At 31.4% G+C, this 21,458-nt stretch overlaps 1 protein-coding gene across 1 annotated transcript in view; it reads right to left on the reverse strand.

Annotated features, from left to right (window-relative positions):
* Positions 1-20,809, reverse strand: part of LOC145305658 (uncharacterized) — a 41,629-nt gene extending 20,820 nt beyond the window's left edge. Inside the window, exons 1-10 of the mRNA XM_080147365.1 lie at positions 20,754-20,809; positions 18,523-18,560; positions 14,567-14,616; positions 6,259-6,311; positions 5,567-5,634; positions 4,763-4,831; positions 4,232-4,524; positions 3,756-3,939; positions 3,572-3,629; positions 138-202 (exon numbers count right to left, since the gene is read on the reverse strand). Coding sequence (XP_080003491.1) covers positions 138-202; positions 3,572-3,629; positions 3,756-3,939; positions 4,232-4,524; positions 4,763-4,831; positions 5,567-5,634; positions 6,259-6,311; positions 14,567-14,616; positions 18,523-18,560; positions 20,754-20,804 — 929 coding nt within the window. The 5' untranslated portion in view covers positions 20,805-20,809. The remainder of the gene's footprint in view (positions 1-137; positions 203-3,571; positions 3,630-3,755; positions 3,940-4,231; positions 4,525-4,762; positions 4,832-5,566; positions 5,635-6,258; positions 6,312-14,566; positions 14,617-18,522; positions 18,561-20,753) is intronic.
* Positions 20,810-21,458: the final 649 nt, after the last annotated feature.

Here is a 21,458-nt window from a genome sequence, read left to right on the forward strand (position 1 = left end):
CAATTTATTTTATTTAATAGGAGCTTAAATATTGCACCCCCCCCCCCCCCCCCCCCCCCCCGACTGATTAAGGTGTGGCAAGGGGTCTGACTTTAAAGGGTTTTGTAAAAACTTGAATATTTAAATTAAACAATTGCCTTGATCCATCTTTCTCATTCTTGTTTTGGCCACTAGAGGAAGATTTGCTACTCGTTCCATTTTCCTAAAATATGACATACATAAATGGATTTAAAATTTTTGTCTTCAATTTGGGTTGCTAATATAGTCCTCAGAAATTCGACAATATATTTTCATGGCCATGAGAGGCGACAGTATAAAAATTGGTGTCTGTGTCATTATTTTAGCCAACAACGAGCATCACTTTATCAGAGTTCATGAAAAACCTGATGCAACATCAAATTAATAATATATCGATTAGCGTAGCTTAGCTTGCTACAAAAACTATTAGAATTCTCCTACTTGGATCTAATCTTTATTGTTTGAATTGAGGAAAGGCAAATAAACTCAATTCAAGATTTATAGTACGATTTATATATATTTAGATACCTATTTTTATTAGCGAAGCTACTCTATAATTCGAAATGTCCGTCCATCTGTCCGTCTGAGACAGAAGGGGGAAACGTGATTTTCTCGGCTCCTATAAAAGATAGAGAGCTGAAATTTTCAGGGATTAACAATGTTAACAATCTTCATATTTTCACCAAGTTTCATTAAGATTCGTCAGTTAGTTGGGGTGCTAGATCGATTCCTACAATCTTAAGTTTTCATGATTATCTCTTATTCAACATAGACGGCTGAAATTTTCAGGGATTGAATACTTTCATATTCTGCATACTTTAATTAAGTTTTATCGAGATTTGCTTATTGGTTGGGGTGCTAGTTCGATTCCTAGATTTTTAGGTTTTCATGATTTTCTTTACTCCTATCTGAGATAGACGGCTGATATTTTTAAGGATTAAATAAGTTTACAATTTACTAATCTACACAAAATTTCATTAAGATTTGTTAATTTGCTGAGGTGCTAGTCTTAGATCGATTCCTAGATTTTCACGTTATAAATCGTACAAGGTTTCGTGATTTTTTAGTTTAGTATATTTTATGAACTGCAATAAAGTTTCCGGATATCCATTCATAATTTTTGAGCTTCGCTACTTATAGATGTTGTCATCCTTGTTATTTCTCTTTGTTAGTTTTATGCTTTCTCTCTCTCTCTCTATCTATTTCATGCTTTCTCTCTCTCTCTCTATCTATTTCATGCTCTCTCTCTCTCTCTATCTATTTCATGCTCTCTCTCTCTCTCTCTCTCTCTCTCTCTCTCTCTCTCTCTCTCTCTCTCTCTCTCTCTCTCTCTCTCTCTCTCTCTCTCTCTCTCTCTATCTATCTATCTATCTATCTACTTATCTATCTATCTATCTATGTATCTATCTATCTATCTCTATATCTCTCTCTCTCTCTCTCTCTCTCTCTCTCTCTCTCTATCTATCTATATATCTATCTAATTATCTATCTAGCTATCTATGTATCTATCTATGTATCTATCTATCTATCTATCTATCTCTATCTCTCTCTTTCTCTCTCTCTCTCTCTCTCTCTCTCTCTCTCTCTCTCTCGGGGGCATTTTTGTTTGACTCCAACAAAGCATTTAATTTGCCCAAATAATGAAATATCATTTAATAGTACAAAACAATTCCAGGTTCCAGTTATGATACTGCAGGCGATGATCCTCCAGGTCTCCAGCAAACTTTAAACATCTCCAGTTACCCACATTTTTTTCATTACTTCAAATTTGAAACAATACATGACATGATTTTGTGAAAAGTCGTCACAAAAAAATACTGTCGATTCAAGATTTGAAAAAGAGCTCCTAAAAACAAAAGTTGCTAAATAAAAGGGTGAACTAGGCAAAATATGAAATTAACTGTCTTGTAATTGGAAATTATTTGTCTAACAATGGAACCAACACAAAAATATCTAGCCCTCTAACTCTTTCAGAAGCTCAACTAGCAGAAGGGGCGTTAATCCCCCCCTTCGACCCATAGAATTACGGCCCGACTGTTAAGGGTTAACATGTTATGCTATAGAGCACGTCTGTGCATGAAAAAAAAATATTTTCAAAGTCTGAAATAAGAGCACAATATTCATAAGGTGTTGCTTCAAATGCGTAAGAGGTATTTAATTTTAGCAAAAATACTCAACAGATAGTTTATTGTTTCCCCCCTTATAAAATATTCTATGAAATTAAAATGATTTGACATTTAGTATCAAAAAAGTACTTCTAAATACCATTTTTAATTTTGATGGTCATTATGACGACGAAAATATTTGAAAAATTATTTCAATAAATACCATACTTTCTACAAAACCAAATTATCGAAATAATATTTTTGGGGCTGTCTTTTCTTCTTATTGTTTTGTGGTATAAATTAAAAGGTTTATTAATGAATATTTCAATTATATTTTTAACTAAAAATTTGCTGAATGATAGGGACATCTATACATAGCATATGGTTTTCAAACATTGATTCAAATGTTTGCATTCGCCTCTAGGTTTTACAGCAGGGTACACAAGTCGACTTCTCGTAACAAAGATAACCTCAAAAAGTTCTTATGTCAATGGAGATCAATAAAAGTTTAGAAAACCAACCCATAGATCAAAAAGCGCCTACTCTGTTTAGTTGACTGTCAACTTTTCCACAAATAATGTCAATTTACTAATGGGTAATGCTATTTCTAATAATTGGGAATATACTTAAATTTATTCTCTATTATTATTTTTCTATATGAATCCTGCAAGGAATTAACTTATACCTAACTTTTAGATGTTGAAACACTCACAATAGAAATAGTTTATATAGATGGTCATGCTGATCCAATAATCTGTCATACTTTAAAAACCCTAGCAGACAAACGCTTTTGTTTATTTTTTTGTAATATTAGAGCAACGAATTTTTAGATATAATTTCTAGAAAGCTAACATTATCTTAAGAAATTCAACTATAGCTTCATATAGCTTATTACTATATGTTTTGTCATATGCTTCACATAATATTCTATAGCTGACTCATTATGCAAAAGAAATAAAAAAATATGCCCTTCCATAACTAATTCGGTACACATATAAACCAATAAAATGGCCAGATTGATCTTCCACTATTATCCTATTGGCTGTTACATAGAGTGTTTCTCTAGATTATCTCTATTACATACGCACACACACACACACAGACCGAACACACATGGATGAATTTCTTATTCTATTCAAACCCCATGTTTGTACATTAAATGCAGAAACTATAAAGAGCTTTTTAGAATTTTTACTTTTCTACATTTTTATTTAGATATGAATTTGAATTTTAAAGTAAAGTTCATAAGACACAAAGATGCATAAATCTGGTTTGATTAAAAAATGTCTGACATTTTGTTCCTATTAGCACAATTAATATGATACTAAATACCGACATGTCTGACATTTTATTATTTAGCTATGCCTACGTTAAACTAAGTATTACTCACAAAAATGTCTGACATTTTGTACCTGTATCCATTCAAAGCTAATGTAAAATTTACTTACCAAGATGTCTGACATTTTGTTCCTGTGGCCATAATGTCTTGGCGATCTTGAACTACTTCTATAATAAAAATCAATTATTGAAATATATAATTGCATATTTACATCATTTAACTTTTATTAATAGTGATTGCGGTCATCAATTGAAAAGTTTTTAATAAAATTGAATTTCTTCAAAAGATTTTTCCTTGACTGTGTAGGATTCTTCAGCAGTTCTTTTTCATGATCTACTTCAGAAATCTGATCAGCCAGGCTGTTATCATTCTCCGAGCTGTGACCTCTGGATACCAGTCCTGCACTGCTGCTACGCCTTCCACCTTTTGATTTACTTGTTTTATACTCTGTTCCATTATCTTGTTTCAACTTAGTGCCTTCATGAAAGGAAAAAAACTATAAACAAATAAATTGCCAACTGTAAAGTATACTCTGTTGTTTTACATAAGGACAATTCTCATAAATTCAATTCGACTAAAGGCGTAGCAATATTTTTTGTGAGAAAAGTTTGAAGTCGAGCATTCTATTTTCTATTGTTTAAACCCCCCTCCCCAAACAATGTAAATCTACCAATGACAGAACGTGTGCAGTGCATAAAGTTTGTGGGGAAAATATAGTACTTTGTTGCTTTTCTCTCCTTCATTAAATCATTAAAATTGTTATTCTCACCTTTGTGATCTGTACCATTTTCTGTCATATGATCAGTTGAGTTATGACCGCCATGTTGTTTACTATTGTTGTTCTCAATAGATTTGGCGCGAAATTCATTATCAGCTGATTTTGCACTGGACGAATAAGGTTTGGCGCGAAATTCTGGTTCGGTTTTTACGCGGCTGACAGATTTAGAGGTTTGACGCGGTAATTTTGCAGCACTGTCTGCAACAATGGACTGGCTGCGGTGAGGTCGGTGGGTCGGTACAGCTGGGCTGCCACCAGAGGTCAGCTTCTGTGAGGTTTGGTCACTGAATAAAATCTATTGTAAGATCAAAGCTTTTTTTTTTTACAAAAAATAGTTCAATTAGCTGTTATTAAATTACGATTAGTTGGTTCAAACTAGTAATGCAATTTTTAAAAACAATTTTAAAATACTAAAAAAGTGATTTTGTAAAATTTTTATCTAAATTTGCAAAGAAGCTAATTTGATCTAATTTCCCCTTTGGACATTTAAAGAAAGTACAAATTGTTAATAAAATTAAATACCTTTGAGAATTTGATTCTTTGCTTTGACGTCTTGAGGAACTTTGCTTAACTTCAGATTGGCTTTTAGAACTGAAATTAAATTAATTAATATTAATATATACTTTATTTGCTAATTAAAAGTTGTTTTATTTGATTAACAGGTTCAAAGTGCTTTTGATTAACCAATCTTTTAGAGGTCCTTTAATCTTAATCCTGTTTTCGTCTAATCATTATTTTTATGATGAAAATGTTTTAACTGAGCTTCATTCCCAATTATTGATAAAAAAGCTTGGACACTTCTAGTTTATACTATCTAATCACAATCCCCCACAACTTTAAGCTAATGAAGGATGAGCGTGTTAATAAAACATTGAAAACCAGTTTGATTTAGAGTCCACAGTCCCCTGCCTGCTTATAAGACAATGGATCATGGACAACAAAAATGGATGTAGAATATATGTGGATATTATGACAGTGTAAACATTGTCTTGAATTTAGGTTGTTAACATGGAATTCATTTATTGGCTAGTTCTTTCACCCAGGAGGAGGAAAGGGGTGGAAATGTGGATTTGTGGTTTTATCAAGCTGGGTGTTTAACTTATTAGAGTACGCGAAAATCTGGTGTAAGATCAAAGTAATACTATTTCTAGAAAACAGTAAAAGTGCCTAACTATGACGTCAGAAAAAATTAACAATTAACCAATGAGAGGCCGCTATATATTTTACCATTGTGAAAACTGGCTTCTCATTGGTTAATTGTTAATTTTTTCTGATGTCATAGTCAGACACTTTTACTGTTTTCCTATTTCCATTTAAACCAAATACCTTGATTTTCTATCATTAGATTGACATCTGGCCAAACGGGCGGATAATTCTTCGTCACTTGTAAACTCCTAAAAAAATAAAGATAAATTGATGTCCATTAAAAATGAAGAATAACCAAATTTTACATTCTGTTGGTTGAAATTATTGACTGAAAAGTTTAGAAACAACCAATCAAAATTCAATAAAAGTGATTGATTTAGCGAATAATAAGATAACCAGCTTATAAAACATTGGATACCAAAGTAATTTAAAGTCCTTTGTCCCCCCCCCCCCTCTCTAAATTTTGTTAATTTTCAAGTTTGAAGTATATGTACACATTATTTTTGTCACTTGAACTAACTAAAGTCTAAGTAAAACTAAGCAGGAATATGCGAATAAGATTTTTAAAAATCATATTGCCTAAGAAAAAGGAAAATGCATTTTATATGATGCATGCCACTGAATTCTAGAAGACGTGAAATTCTTTTGCAATCTGTGGCATGTAAAAGTATCGGATTACAGACAATTTTCCACGAATGACAAAATAAAAATCATAAAACTATAATCATATTTTTAGCCCCTGACTTTGGCCCCTCGGGTCTAACAAAACACAAATCTTTATATTTTTCATTCTAATACCCACGGAAAGCTGTCTATAATACGATGCGATAAAAAAACTTTCAATGGACCTATCCATAAATCCCTAAAAATACCTGTGTTAAACTTCTTCTCCTTGTAGTAACACCATTCAGAAAACCAGACATTTCTAAACAAAAATAATATTTAGATTTAAAATAATGGATATAGAATATATGTGGATATTATATCAGGGGAAAAATTGTCGTCAATTTAGGTTGCTAACATGGAACTCTTTTATTGGTCCACTTGTTCTTCTGGTAGGAGAAGAGGGGATGGGATTACGGGGGTGAACCGCTGCGAGGTTTACTTTATTAAAGAACATGAAAATCTTGTGTAACATCCAAAATATAATCCTATTTAGGATCTTGGACAAAATAGTCTCGGATAAAAAAATATATCCATTTTTAAAATTCAATAAATACGATAACGTCCAATAGTTGCTAAAGTATTTCTAACTATTTATATAAACAAAAAATAAACATTGAAAGGGTCAAAGAAAGAGAAGGAATGAAGGGGGAAAGAAGGGGATTTGAGGAAAGGGGAAGTTTAGGGAATTAAAATGATTTTCAACCCTCAGAAGGTCAGACTGACACAAACAATTATAAAGTAGCCTCAGAACAATTAAAGACTATGTTAAATAATCATTCATGTAAGAAATAAAAATATGCAAATATACAATATTTATTTAAATTTTCCAACTTTTTAGGAAGAAAGCTATGAATTATTTGGCTTCTTATATACGATTACAAATATTGTTTTTCAAAAATGTTTGAAGTCTAATATATAAGAAACATAAGGAAAACTTAGAGCATTTCAGAAATGGCCTTCTTGCTCTTTTGTTCAAAGTTTAATAATAATATAATAATTACAACATCCAGAAGTAGCCAAGCACAATAAATATTTAAAAAGAATATTTTTACTTTAGTTGCATGAGTGACAGTCTAACGTATCACGTGAATTGTTTACTTGGTACACATTGGTATGGTGAATCTTCTCAAAAAATTCAGCTATCTATCTAAAAAATCACGTTTTGCCCATAGCTTTATGGACTAACGTATTGACAGACAGATAACGTCAATTATGAAATAGCTTTGCTAATAAAAAAACTACTGATGAATTACATAAAATGTATGCAATTTGGAAATAAGCTCTTTTTTAGAAGTTTTAAACAAAGAAATATATGATAATTCAACTATAGAGTAGCTTTTAAATTCCTTTCTTTTGAGTTAAAATTGATAATGATTTTTATTTTTATATGTCTATAACCTTGCTAAAATTGAATAAATGTTATGTTACTTCAATAGGGATTTTGTAAAATTGCAATTTTATGTAACATAAAACAGCACATAAATATCAAATATTTAGCTTCAAAACAAAGATATTACTTTTGGTGTCTGTCTTTTAAAGCATAAACAAACAAGGAAAAATATGGGATTCAAATATTCACAACAACTCTGTCTGGTGCACAGGATTTTGCCATTGGAATGAAGATTATTACTCAGCCTGATGATTTGAAGTACCCTTAAATAAAATTTGAAGGGGGTTGGGTTGCATACTGCATATTAAGGGGTAAGGTAGGTAGTCGATTTTAATCTAGAAATCTCTAAAGTTTAAATGTTATGTTAAAAACTTAATCCATAGTATTTTGATAGATATTTAATTTAGCCATTTTTAATGCTTTGTTAAAGTCAAAACACATGTTTTTATATTTGAATGACCCGGCAAGATTTTATGGTTACCACAGGTCGCTGGGCGAGTGATATTCAAAGATTTTCTACAGGGCACGGCATCCGCGTGTCAGCCGCTTGTAAGCCTCATTGAAATCAGCTAAAAAGTCTAAATCTGAATCAAATATGGTTTTCAAACCAATTTTCAAAGCATCCAACGGGTTTAATTTGAGGCTTAGTCGCGACAGAGGCGCGTCAGCCGATCCCTAATTTTCAACGTTTAGCCGTGTAAAGTTATTAGACTATTAAATTTCAGGCATTTTTCTTTTACACACAGAAAACTTATGGTCATATAATATGTAGTTAATAATAAGATAGAAAAAAATTGATGGAGAACAGATACGATGTTGTAATAGACCTTACAATTATTTAATTATGTCATAAATTTGATTTTATTTCATCTAACCCCACAATTGCCTATTTACAATTGAAATTTGAGAAGAATAAATTGTCTTTAATTAACCTATCCGGGAACCCCATGCATGCTGTATAAGGATTGAATGTTAATGACATTGATGATTTATGAGTGGTCCTATGCAATCTCTTTCCCCTAGAGACAAAATAGGCGGCAACATTCAATTTACCTTTTTCTTTCTCAGTCTCATGAATGTAGAGATAAATATTCAGGATAATATTAAATTCTATAATTTTTTGGACTTTTCTGCGGTTATGTAAATATAAATAATTATTTATTTTCTGCTGCTAGAAGAAGTAGGACTTAAAGTTAAAAGAAGTATTTTTTCTGTGATAAAGTCACTAGCAGTCGTTCAGCAGGAGGAACAGTGTTTATAGAATATATGTCTGTAGCTGTGTATAAAAGGTGTACTCTTAGTAGGCCCTGTTTTCCAGCCCTTAAGACTTGCCAAACTTGGCTGAATTTTTACAGCAAAAAGTCCCAATTAGGCTTATGCCTAAATTTTGATTGAAAAAAATCTTGCCAAATCAAAACCAAAGCTACATTTGGTGCTTCCCCTAGAAGGTAATAGCAAGCATCGACCACTTTTTCAAAAAAAGAAAGAAAATAAGTGAGATGGTGTGTACGTATTATTATCTTCATCCCGAAACCCTGCGAGAACCCAATCCTGCGGGTTTACACATTAAACCCAATTAAACTTGACTCAAAGGAAAAGAAAAACTATCCTCCCTATCTATCCTATTTTTAATTTATCTGAAAGGGAAAGGGGAATGGGGGAACTGCTCTGCATTTTTATGTTAATTCTCTACAATGGAAATTTTTAAAAGCATTTTAATTAATAAAAAGGGTAAAGTGAAGTATTAAATAGAGTGAAACTTAGTAAACCACACAACTAACTTTAGTACATTTCATATGGTAAACATGGACACAGATAAGTTTTTTTTAAGGGTCTGTTAAGTATTTTTTCCTTAAAGCTTGGATAGAAACACATTTTTTGAGCACCGTTAGCTATTTTGATCAAACAAAAACGTCTTAATAACAAATATATTGGAGATTTATGGCTTGATTTTGCCGCTTTTTGAAAGAAGAATGTAAAAGCATGATAATCTACGTTTTTGGTTTATTTTACTAATTATATGGATATTTTACTTGTTGTATGTTAAGGTCTTGTTTTATGATGTAGAAAAATTTACAACTTTTTATGAACAAAGAATTATCTTATCTTTGTACATTATTCATTTGATAAACTTCTTAACTTGTATTTCTCCTCTTTAATCCTCTAATTATTCATTAACTTGATTAACAAAACATAAATAATATTAAGATACAAACTTTTGTTTACATTTTTCCTTGCTTTTTACCCTATCTTAAAATCTTTATTTTTCAAATAGCTTGATTTTTTACATGATATACCTTAACAATCATTTAAAACTTATTTTATTTTGTTTATAAGACTGAAACTTAAGATTTCAGATTTAAGAACTATTTTTTTCTTCTCAGATTTAAGGAAGCTTCACATAGGCCCCTTGATTGTTTTAGGCTATTCGATTTTTTAGGCTATTTTGCATTGGGATAGTTTTCAGCTGTTTTTCTGCTCCCTTCTTATCCCTTTAAAGACAGGGTCTCAAGATACTAGAGGCGCAGCCGCTGGTAATATTAAAAACCAGAAATCTAAAACATTCATTGAAAGGGGAGAGGTTACTATTGTAGAAGAAATCTAGTAATCATAAAAACTAAATCTTTTTGACCAATCAATATGCATATGATATTAAAATTATATTTTTACAAATATTTATAATTGACAGTCAATTATACTTAAGTAATACAAATTTCTAGAAAGCTACACATGCATTTTATGCTTTATTTGTACAAAATAAGTAATCTTTATCCTTAGATTACGAGAGCTTGAATAATCATCTCTCCAAATCTAATTACAATAAATTATAACTTTCATAAATAACTTGAGAATAAGCAATATGGTCGACTATTTAATGAATATTTTATATTAATGAATTGTTCATGAATATTAGCTTTAACGAATAAGGGGATAAAGAACTCAAAATAACTAGAACAAATCTGTCCGAATAATTAAAATACTTTAAGATTTGTAACTTTACTAGATTAATTATTGTTATTTAATTTGTAAGACAGAATTAAAGACTAACTTACTCTACTTTAAAATAACTTGAAACCTACCACAAACCTATCCTAACCTTCCTTAAACATTCTGTTTTGTTGTTTACAAGATTTAGCTGGCTACACTCGGAAAGACATAGTGCTATGGTAGCCCAAATTTTTATTATAAGGGCATATTCACTTCCCCATCCCTTTAATTATTCTCCCTTTCCCCTTAAAATCAACCTTATTTTTACATCTCGTTTACCTCTAGCTTTTAGTGACATTGCTACAAACCAGTAATAGTAACTGCTTAGTTGCGATTTCAGATCTTCATTCTTGTTTTAAAAACCATTAAATATAATTTTTAAATGTTCTGAAAGTTTTTTTTCTGTCCATTAAACCTTGTAAAAGCAAATGGCCCCCATGCGTTTTGGCTACATATATGCTTGTAATGCACATTTGAAGAACATAAAATTCTCTGCGGTTTTCAGTGTCTTTTTCGTAGAAGAATTACAACACATTAATGATAGTTTAAAAGAAGGAGAGAGGTTTGAATACAGACCTAAAAGATTTTAGTTTCAGAAAACTTTGGCTCAAATAAAAGTAAATTAATGTAAATCAGTAATGACGATAGACAAAGTTACCCGTAAACTGTAGATTATATTACTGATTAAAAAGTATGAATAAAGCTAATCAAAATTCAATAAAAGTCCTCAAATTTTGTGCAAACTAATAAGATATTGTGGTTTGGATACCAATATAATTTAATGTCAATTGTCCCCTATCTCCCTAGTTAACCTGTACTACTTAAAATATTCCTAAAAGTTAGGTTTAAAGATCTCTATATTAAGTTTCCCTTTTCTGGATGTTGCCATCCTTGTTTTGTTAACTGCAGTATTAGAGTAAATTTGGCATGGACGCAATCTTTTTCTGCTTAATGTTGAAAATAATGTGAAACAATTGCTAGGAAACATAAAAAAGAAGGAGAAATCAAAGTAAAATCTTCAAAGTGTTGCGAAGCTACTCTATAGTTTGAAATATTTATCTGAATATAAATTTTAGAGGAAAATATAAATTTCTTTGCCATACCATTAAGTAATAGCTCATTTGGTCCGTCAGTCTGCCCGTCATTTTGTCAGTGTTAGGAAATAAACAAATCTGATTTATACTGATCTTTTAGAGATAGAAATCTAATTTTTTGAAGCTTCAAATAAAGCATATTCAATAAACTAATGTAACAGGATGTCTATTTGTCTGTTTGTGGGTCTGTCTGTGTGTTTGTACCGAAGGATCTCACTAACCGCTAAACCGATCGGGTTCTCCTTAACAGGGTAGCTTCTCATAGGTCCTGGGAAGGTTTAAAACTATTTTGGGGGAGGGTACCACCACCCTCCCAAGTGAAATCAAAATAAAATCGAATTTTTCTTTAAATATTCCCGCCGCATAGTGTCGCTAACATAGCATTTGATTTAACATAGACAAATTATTTCTCAAATTAGATATTTAAAAAAAAAAACATTTTAATGCCTCTAGGGGCGTAGCCGCTAGTATACATATTTTATATTGATATGTATTAGAATCTTGAATAATGTATTTCTTGCAAAATATGCTTTCTATTTTTGTATATTTTTTTTAATACATATGACATAATTGTATTTATTTTTGTATCTTAAACATATGTATGTACTATCTATGCTTTTATGCAAAACAAATACAAAAAAGTGTAGAGTGAAGATTCAGTCATGCATTAAGGTGGTTTTGGGCTGTTTTTCTAAAACAGAGCCCAAATGACGCTGTCATTTTAAACCTTGTGTGTAATTTGTATGTCCAGTATGATCTAATAAACGGCTAAAGCAATTACTCTACAATTTTCTTGATGGCAGCCACTTAAAATTAAGAAAATTGCAGGGATCGGAAGCCGCGCGTAAGCCGCGTGTAAGCCTCAGTGAAATCTTCATTTTATCACTATAAAATTTAGCTGGATGTATAAAACTGTCTCTTTAGTAGACAATCCTTCTTTCAAAAATTTCTTTTTCTGCTCACAAGCAGGTTTAAAACTGAGGCTTATGCGCGGCAAAGGCGCGGCTTCCGAACCCTGGAAAATTGGAAATGATACCAAAAGAGGATGAACTGAATTTAGTTTCCGAAAGTGTGCGTAGCTTCCGCGTCCTATCTTAATATTTGCTACTAGTTAAATAAGCTTCAAACTAAAAAAAAATCAAAATTTGAAAAATTAAAATTTTTGAATGTATAATGCATAAATCGTTTATACATTAAATCGCTTTTCCATTTGACCGGAGTCGCTGAAAATAGGGTCTGCAATAATTGGGTTATCTGCTGTACATTTTAGGAAACTAGGGCTCGAATAGGAAATTTATTTCAGCTGATCCAAAAGAGCCTAATTAGGCAGGGGTCTTAAGGGATAAGAAAATGGCCGGTAAATTGATTCCCAACTGCAATAATGATAAGCAAACTACCCTTTCTGCAGATTAAAACTATGGTTGAAAAGTTTAGACACCGCTAGTTTGGACCAACCAATAAAAATTCAATGAAAGTCCCCAAAGTTGGTAAGCCAGCAATAAGAAAACGTTATCATAAAACTTTGGTCCCCACCGTCCCTACTAATTATGTATAAAATTAAAGATTCTAAACTTGAATAAAACAATTTGTAAACGGACGTACGTTTACACACTGTTTGTAGTGCAGCTGTGCTCTTGGTAAAATAAGAAAAGCAATAAAATTGTATAAAATGTTTGGGATTGTTTACTTTTCTTAAAATGCGAGCTCAATATCAATTTTGGTGGTCTCCAAAATTAGCAAAATTTAAATTTTTTTTCTCCACAATAACGCATCGAAAACAATTAATATCCGTTGGATTAGAACTGATTCTCAGCCAAAAAAATCATTCATAACATACATATTCCAGACAATTTTCCACTAATATTAAAAAAAACATCATAAAATTAATACTAGTTTTGAAAGCCTATAGAACAATACTGGTTTTAATCTTATAATTTTCATTTTTATATCCGTGGAAAGCTGTTTATAATACGAAGCGATAAATAACTAAAAAGGCAAACAATTATCAATTTTAAAATTTAGCGTAGTTAATCGTTATTAATTAGTCATGATGTCGATAATATGTGAGTAAGACCACTTATATTTATACCATTTAATCGATAGAAATAATATCAATGATTTCACTAAAATAGAAATAAGTCAATAATAGTTCAGCTGTAGGCACCTTTAAGTGATAATATAATAAGTTTTTATATTACAGAAGTAGAAATTTACATTCTTAACATCTCTAATATGACACATGCTATGTCAAACTAAATAGAACTCAAGAACCCGCGGACACGTCAATGAATAAACACCGCCTGGTCTTGAGTACAATTACATTCAATAGATTTTCATTTCAGAGAAAATGCTTACCATGTACTTTTTCCATAGAATAATAATGTTAATTTTTAGATGAAAAGTTTCTTTTAATAATATCTCTAGCTTCTAGAACTTTGTATTCAAAGAGGTAAGAAAATGACAGAAAAATATACTAAAATTGCTCAACGGTTTGAGTCTAGGAATAGAATAGTATAAAATCATACTAGGACCTTTATGAAGCTTCCCTAAAAAGTAGAACTTGATAAGTTTAGAAGTTATTGAAATCTTAATCTTCAGACAAAAAATTCCAACTTTATGTTACAGGAAAAAAGTCGATCTTAACACACGCATAGTGTGTTATACAAAGCTTATGTATTTTGTATGTCTTTCTATTAAGTAGATAAACCTCCTACACCGATCTACACCAAGCTCTATTTACAAGATTCTGCAACTCCCTTTACGGCTCACAAAACCAGTTAAATTCAGTGTCAAGCCAAAAAAATCCCCCCCCCCTTAAATTTAAAATAAAGTGTTTGACTTTTAATGCAAAAAAATAACACACTTCTTGTTGTCTGTATTACACACCCATCGATTTTGGTATAAGGAAGTGTCAAAATTTTCTGTGCACACCACTGTTTGGTTGTCTTACTCTTTGGGTACCTGAACCAACGCAACTTTTCTTATTTTGGCTAATTTTTAAAACTTTGGGTACCAATCTCATTAAAAATAAAATATTTTCACCTGACTGTGTTACTAATTTCACTGCTTCGGAATTACGTCTTTTCGTCAATCTGAAACATAGAAATATTTATCATTTTTGTGCAGATTTTTAGAAATTAATATTTTCCAAACTTTCCTTTAATAATTTTTGATATCATACTTAAGAGCAAGGTTAATTTAGTGTCAATTTTCCTATGTATTCCTTATTTATGTTATTAAAATTATAAAAGGCGCATGAATAGTGATTTTGATAGGGGGTGTGTGGGGCATGAGAATTGCGGGTCAGCTTGTAATGTAACATAGAATACAATCAGCTTTGCGCGAAGCTTACCAATCTAAGATTGGCCAAAGGATTCTCATTCCCAGTTTCCGTGTGCATCTGAGTCCTAACTTCAGAGAATCATGGCTACAACAACAACAACAACATGGGGCATGGTACATATTCCCATAAAAACTATATCAAAATAAAAAAAGCATTTTATCAACCATTGACAACCAATGGCTTTCAATGCATATGAGAACAAGGCCAATAATGTCTAAAACACAAACTCAAATAAAATTCATTCATAAAAATGTTATACAATAATTTAAAGTCTAACTGAATTTAAGAAATCTTTTCAAATCAGAATCTTCAACAACAAAAATAGTTGCCTATCCTTTAGAGCACCTGAGCATACAGAGGAACAAACATACAAACATAGTTTCTGTGCAAATAAAAAAAAAGAGTTTAACTTTGATTAGTTTCAAAGAATTCATTCGAATTTTTCTTTAAATTTTTTACCACAGGAATTTCTTTCATCGATTTAAAAAGTAATTTTGAAAAATTTTTACATTCATGAAGTTAACAAGGACAAAGTTTTCTTATACAAATATCCAGAATCAGGGCAGAAGCTGATACTTCTCCCCAAAATTAAAAACTTTCTCTGGAAGCTTTACAAAGTGTCTAAAAAATTCAGAAATGTGAGGTCATAAAAATAAGGGATTATCCATCTCTTTTTTTGGGGTTTTCTTTCCAACTTCTCTCTTTCAAACCCTCATTTTTATGACGTCACATGGCAGATTTTTTAAGACAATTTGTAAAGCTTCCTTTTTCTTCCGTGCGTTAGCTTTATACCTGAAATTTTTTGATCATTGGTGAACAAAACGATGATTTCAAACAAAGTGCTATTTTAGCACTGATAAACTATTGTTTTATTTTTTAAATAACCCTGGAAGGCCACATAATACCCTATGTAACCTAATCTAACTTAAAGTAATAAACAAAAATAGAAAGACTACCCCTCCATCCCTTTATTTTGATAATACAGTTGGGGAGGGGTGGGGGGATCAGTGCTCAACATGGTACTTTGCATGAAAGCTCCAACAAAACTTTCAAATTTAAATACAGTAAGTTTTGCGAAAATGTTTTCATGTGTGCAAATACGCCAATTTTGCGGATACAGACAAAAACTTTCAACCAGCTCCAGAGATAAGAAAAATAGAAAGTTTTGTGATGAAACAGAGAAGACAACGATTTAGATAAAAAAAATCACAGATAAACAAACCTAAAATTTGGTGTTAAAAAGTTTTGGTGTTTCTCCTGGAGACCTTAAAGAATTTCCATGATTCAATTGAGAATTTCATTTTACAGAATTGATCCGATTTCGTACCCCAATTAAGGCAAGCTTTGCAAAGCTACTAGAAATGTTTTGTCTATTGTAATTCTAACACATTTGGATGGTTTTACTGCTCCCCTTCCCCTTTCATTACAGAGCTCCTAGATTCTTGGAGTAAAGCTAAAAGGTTACCATTTTTTCTTCCACACCAACCCACCACATACATACACATTAACAAACACCCAAAACAAGGATAACAACATTCATAAAAGCAAAGCTCTGAAACGGTAGGACAGACGAACGCTTGTCAGAACTGAATATACAAAATATAAAGTTTTGACAAAATTATACGTAAATTTTTACTCCTAAATATTTAATAGTATTTCATAATTAGGTAGGTACCTTTATAAAAGCGAAGCTTTTCTACAATTAGGGTCGGTCCGTCCGTCCGTACGTCTGTAACGAATAGCTTTTTTCATTAATTTAGGCATGTTAGAATTGTCCTATCGATTTCAAACTTTACATGGTGATTCCTGTAGTAGTTAGGTACGATTTAGAAAGCGTAGCAACTCTATAATTATTACCAGAATGTCCGTACGTCCATTTTAAACATGTTGATTTTTTTACTTTTTTAACAACAAATTTTTATGTGATCTAATTATCCAATTGAACTGATTTTTCGTATACTGATTCCTGGGACAACAAAGTACAATAATATACGCGAAGCAACTCTATAATCAAGTTCTAAAAATGTAAGTATGTCCATAAACATTAACCTGTATCAAGCAGTTTTTCAACAAATTTACTATAATTTTGCTTCGACCCTTATACATTTATATTCTGCTCATTCAGTTCTGACAAAATACAAGTGATAATGTCCGTTTGTCTTACCGTTTCAGTGCTTCGCTTTTATGGATGTTGTCATCCTTGTAACATTATTAAATTACCCCCATCCCAAAAATTTTTGTGGGGTTAAAAACATTTTACCCCTGCCAACAGATTTCAGGGAAGGTAATTACCCCCCCCCCCTCTAAGCAAATTTTACCCCCGGGGTAAAAAATTACCACCCCCCTTAAAAAAATTCCCCCCCCCAAAATAAAAAGCTTGGACGCCCCTGGTAGGTGCACAAACAAGGGAAAAATGTCAATAACAATAAACGCCGCAGTACAGGATATAAATAAAAGATAGAAATAATTTATTAATATACACATATATTTCAGAAATAAGGATATTGCACCTGTAAAAAATCTATTTTCCACCCATTACATAGTATAAACTTTATTTGGAGGGAGTAATTAATTTCTAGGGGCTATTTCTCTTGGGAGGGTGGCGGTACTCTCCCCACCAATAGTTATAAACTTTATAGGACCTACGTCCTACATGGTGTATAAGAATATCGGTTAGGCGATTAGCGAGATCATTCGTTAAAATCAGACAGACAAACATCATTCTACTTTTATATAAGAATTGAAACATATAGGATAAATGTAATATAAAATAAATGTTTGTATGTTATAAATTCCTTTTTTTGTTGTACAAATTATTAATTGGCCATCTAGGGTAATAAATCTTAACTCTAAATCATTATTTGTAAGAAATCTTATTCCTTGTCCCAGAAATTAAGAATTTCTCTAGCAATACAGGAAAAGTCAATAACAACAAATAGTATAAAATAATAGATCTATCAAAGAATCCAAATTAATGCTATTTTTATACAAGGAAAAATGATCTTTTATTGTTTATCAATAATGAAATAATATCATCAAATAATATGTTTGTCTGTCTGTAGCGTAGAATATCGGTAATCGGTGAACCGATATAGTTCACCTTCACGTTGAAGCTTCCTCCAATTTAAGATAAAGTCTAAAACTTGTTGGAGGAGTTTATCTGCACCCTACAAGCTAGAAACCGCCCAAAAAATCGACGCATTACTGTCCTTGTTTGTTTAAAAGCTAGTTTAGGACATAATAATAGTTATTTCTTTCATCGTATTTTAAACCGCTTTCCTCGGATATAGAATGTACAATTAGCCCCGAGGTGCCGAAGGCACCGGCAAAAAAAACTGGTTTTAATCTTATGATTGTACATTTTTATATTCGTAGAAAGCTGGATATAATACGATGCTAGACATAGTTTTTTCGTATGAATGAGAACCGGTTCCTATCCACCGGATTTGAATGAATACGAGAAACCTTGTTTGTTCAACTTTTATAATGGTGGTTTCCCTCATAGTGCTTTGTCGAACACAGAACAACCCCCCTCCCAATATTTTAGGTATAACTATAAAAATCTATCCCTTTATTTTCAAATTATCTAAAAATATGAGAAGGGAGGGGGGTTCTATTGCTTGCTAAGCTCTTTGAGTGAAAGCCCCTTTATTACCTTTTTGTAAAATTGTTTCTGAATGTTGATCCATTTGTCTAAAATAAAATAAAAATATTAAAATGTCTACATAATAGATAGATACTAAAAAAGATAGATAAATACTTACAAAAGATGAGCTTTTCTATAATTAGGGTTAGTCCACCCGTTTGTCCGTACGTAAAGAATATGACTTAATTTAGACATGTTAGGATTCTCCTACAGATTTCAAAGTTTGTATAATGATTCTTTTTATAGTTAGGTACAATTTATGAATTGTAGGAACAGTTTTTGTAATTTTACAACAAATTTTTGAACATACAATTTTGTTTAGACTTGGAGAATAATATAATGCTTATTAAGTATTGATGTTCATCCTACAAGTGTTTGTTTGTCCTATTGTCTTATTTTAGATCTTCGCTTTTATGAAAGTTTACGTCCTTGTTATACATGCGCTTCAATTTAAATTTGATATATTTAGAATGATTTTTACTTTACATAAATATTTCTGTCGTTTAATCATTCAATGATAAATACATGTTTAGGTATTAAAATATTTGCAACTAGCGGCTTCGCCCCTAGCCTCTAGGGGCTTTGCCCCAAGAGGTTTGATCAAACCAATTTTTCGTAATTTAGATTTTAAAAAATAAATCTAAAAAAAAATTCTCTTGGGGGGGGGGGAATTTTTTTTTATGGGGGGGAGGGGGGGGGGAAGTCGTCCTCACTATTTTAATTTTAGTTTTAAAAAGAAATTTTTTTTTATAAATATTTTTAATTTTTTGGGGGGGTTGGGGGTGTCCCACCCCCTTAGAAAATAGTTATAAACATTCCCGGGACCTTTGAGAAGCGACCCTGTAAAGGAGAAGACAATCGGTTCAGCGGTTAGCGTGATCCTTCGCTACAAACAAACCAACAGACAAACAGACATCGTTCTACTTTGTATTATAGATAGATAACAGGGAGGGATGGGACATTGGATTGTATATTATACTGGTACCCAAATGTGCTTTCTCATTTATTGACTTAGAAACTTTGAATACTTTGAATAAATGTTGATTTGTTGGTTCATACTATCAGTGTTTTTTATCAATAATTTCAATCTTCAGCAGGGTAATTTTGTTTCGTAATCACGGGTGTACATTCATTTATCATCCATTGTCTTATCCCCTGAAGATCCCTGATATATATTGTGTTAATATCGGCTGCAATTTATCATTTTTAGTAGCGAAGCTATCCTTAAAGGGAACCCTATCTGTAACGTTATAGGTATATTTTCCTATTTTGTGCTTATTTTTCCATTATCCAATTTTTAGTGTTTCAGAGGTACTTTATTTGTGTGCGTAATGCTGTTCTCTATTCGGTTCTCACTCTCTCTCCCTGTCTGTCTGTCTGTCTTTCTGTCTGTCTGTCTCTCTCTCTCTCTGTCTGTCTCTTTCTCTCTTCTTCTTGTAGGAGTTGTGTATTCCCCGTAGTTGCAAACATTCTAAAAATGTTGACAAATTGGCCCGCAAGTTGCAAGATCTTAAAGGACAATAGGGTAACAAACAGTAAATTTATACTTATTTTTAATAATGTTTTACTACCTTTGGAATCTATTATCCTTGTACTATTAAAGTGATTTATCAAAACATTTAATACATGTAAAAACTTCCATTAAAATGACATCAAAATCCAATAGGTTAAATATCATAACAAGCCCAAATGGTGTTAAAATAGTGTCAAATGACGTATTAAAATGAGGGAGATGAGAGTAGAAGTGGGAAAAAAATTCCTACAAAAGAGATGGATAATCCCTCATTTTTATTACGGCACATGAATAATTTTTGTTACAATTTTATATAACACAGTTTGTGCTTTGTCCCAATGCTTTTAGAATTATATATACAGAAATATGTCAGGTGATTGTTAGAAAACGATATGCCTGTTAAAAATGATGTATTGATAATTGTGTATTCTACAAGTTTTGGTTTCTTTTATTTTGTTAATATTTTTGCTTTTCTATTAAAGACTTTTTTACTGACTATTGGCATTCATAGAAACATCAAAGTATTTATTTAGTAACTTTTGGCGTTGGAAAAAAAGGCGGTTTCCCTCAAAGGGTCTTGTAGAGCACATAAAGCCTCAGAAAAATGGGAGGTTTTTTTTTGTGTTTCATTTTTAATTTAGGTTAGGTTATACATAAAGGGAAAAGGGAAAGGGTTTTTTGTGCTCGCTAGGCACTTTGAGGAAAAACTCCGAAAATAAGATCTTACCCCTTTTTTGAAAGTAAATTCATCATTTGATATAGGCGGCAAACTATCCATTGTATGCATCTGAAATTACAAAAATAATCATTATTTTAACCCCAATATAAAAGAATTTAAATATGATAAAAAATAAAATTATAATAATCATACTAATAAAAAAAGATATAATAATTGAAATTTATTATTATGTTTTCAATTATTTATGATTTATTCCTTTTTAAAAGTTCAAACATATATTGAAATGCAAACTTCAAGAAAGCAATTCAATTGAAAATACACGAAAAAACTATTTTTGAAAAAATGTAAGATATTACAAAATTAGATCAATACCGAAGAGCTCTTTTTGAGTCATTTAAATAATAAGGCAGCAGCAACTTAAAGTGCTTTAAAAATGACGTCATACAATACAAATGGCTTATGATAGATGATAGGCCAGTATACATTGTAATTAACCAATGGTATAATGCATACTGGCCTATCATTGGTCGTTTGTATCGCATGACATCATTTTATAATAGGCATTTTAGGCTGCTTCAATACAGGATGTTCAAGGATAAGACAATTGACTATTATGATGAAATGAAATTTTATTATTTGTTACCATAACAAGGATGACAACATCCATAAAAGCGAAGCTCTGAAACGATATGACAGACGAACATTAACTTTTGTTGAGTGTCAGAACTGAATATACAAAACATGAAAATATAC

This window comes from Acartia tonsa, chromosome 14 (genome assembly GCF_053477335.1).
Source record: "Acartia tonsa isolate MP-2025a chromosome 14, ASM5347733v1, whole genome shotgun sequence".
NCBI classification, from domain to species: Eukaryota; Metazoa; Arthropoda; class Copepoda; order Calanoida; family Acartiidae; genus Acartia; species Acartia tonsa.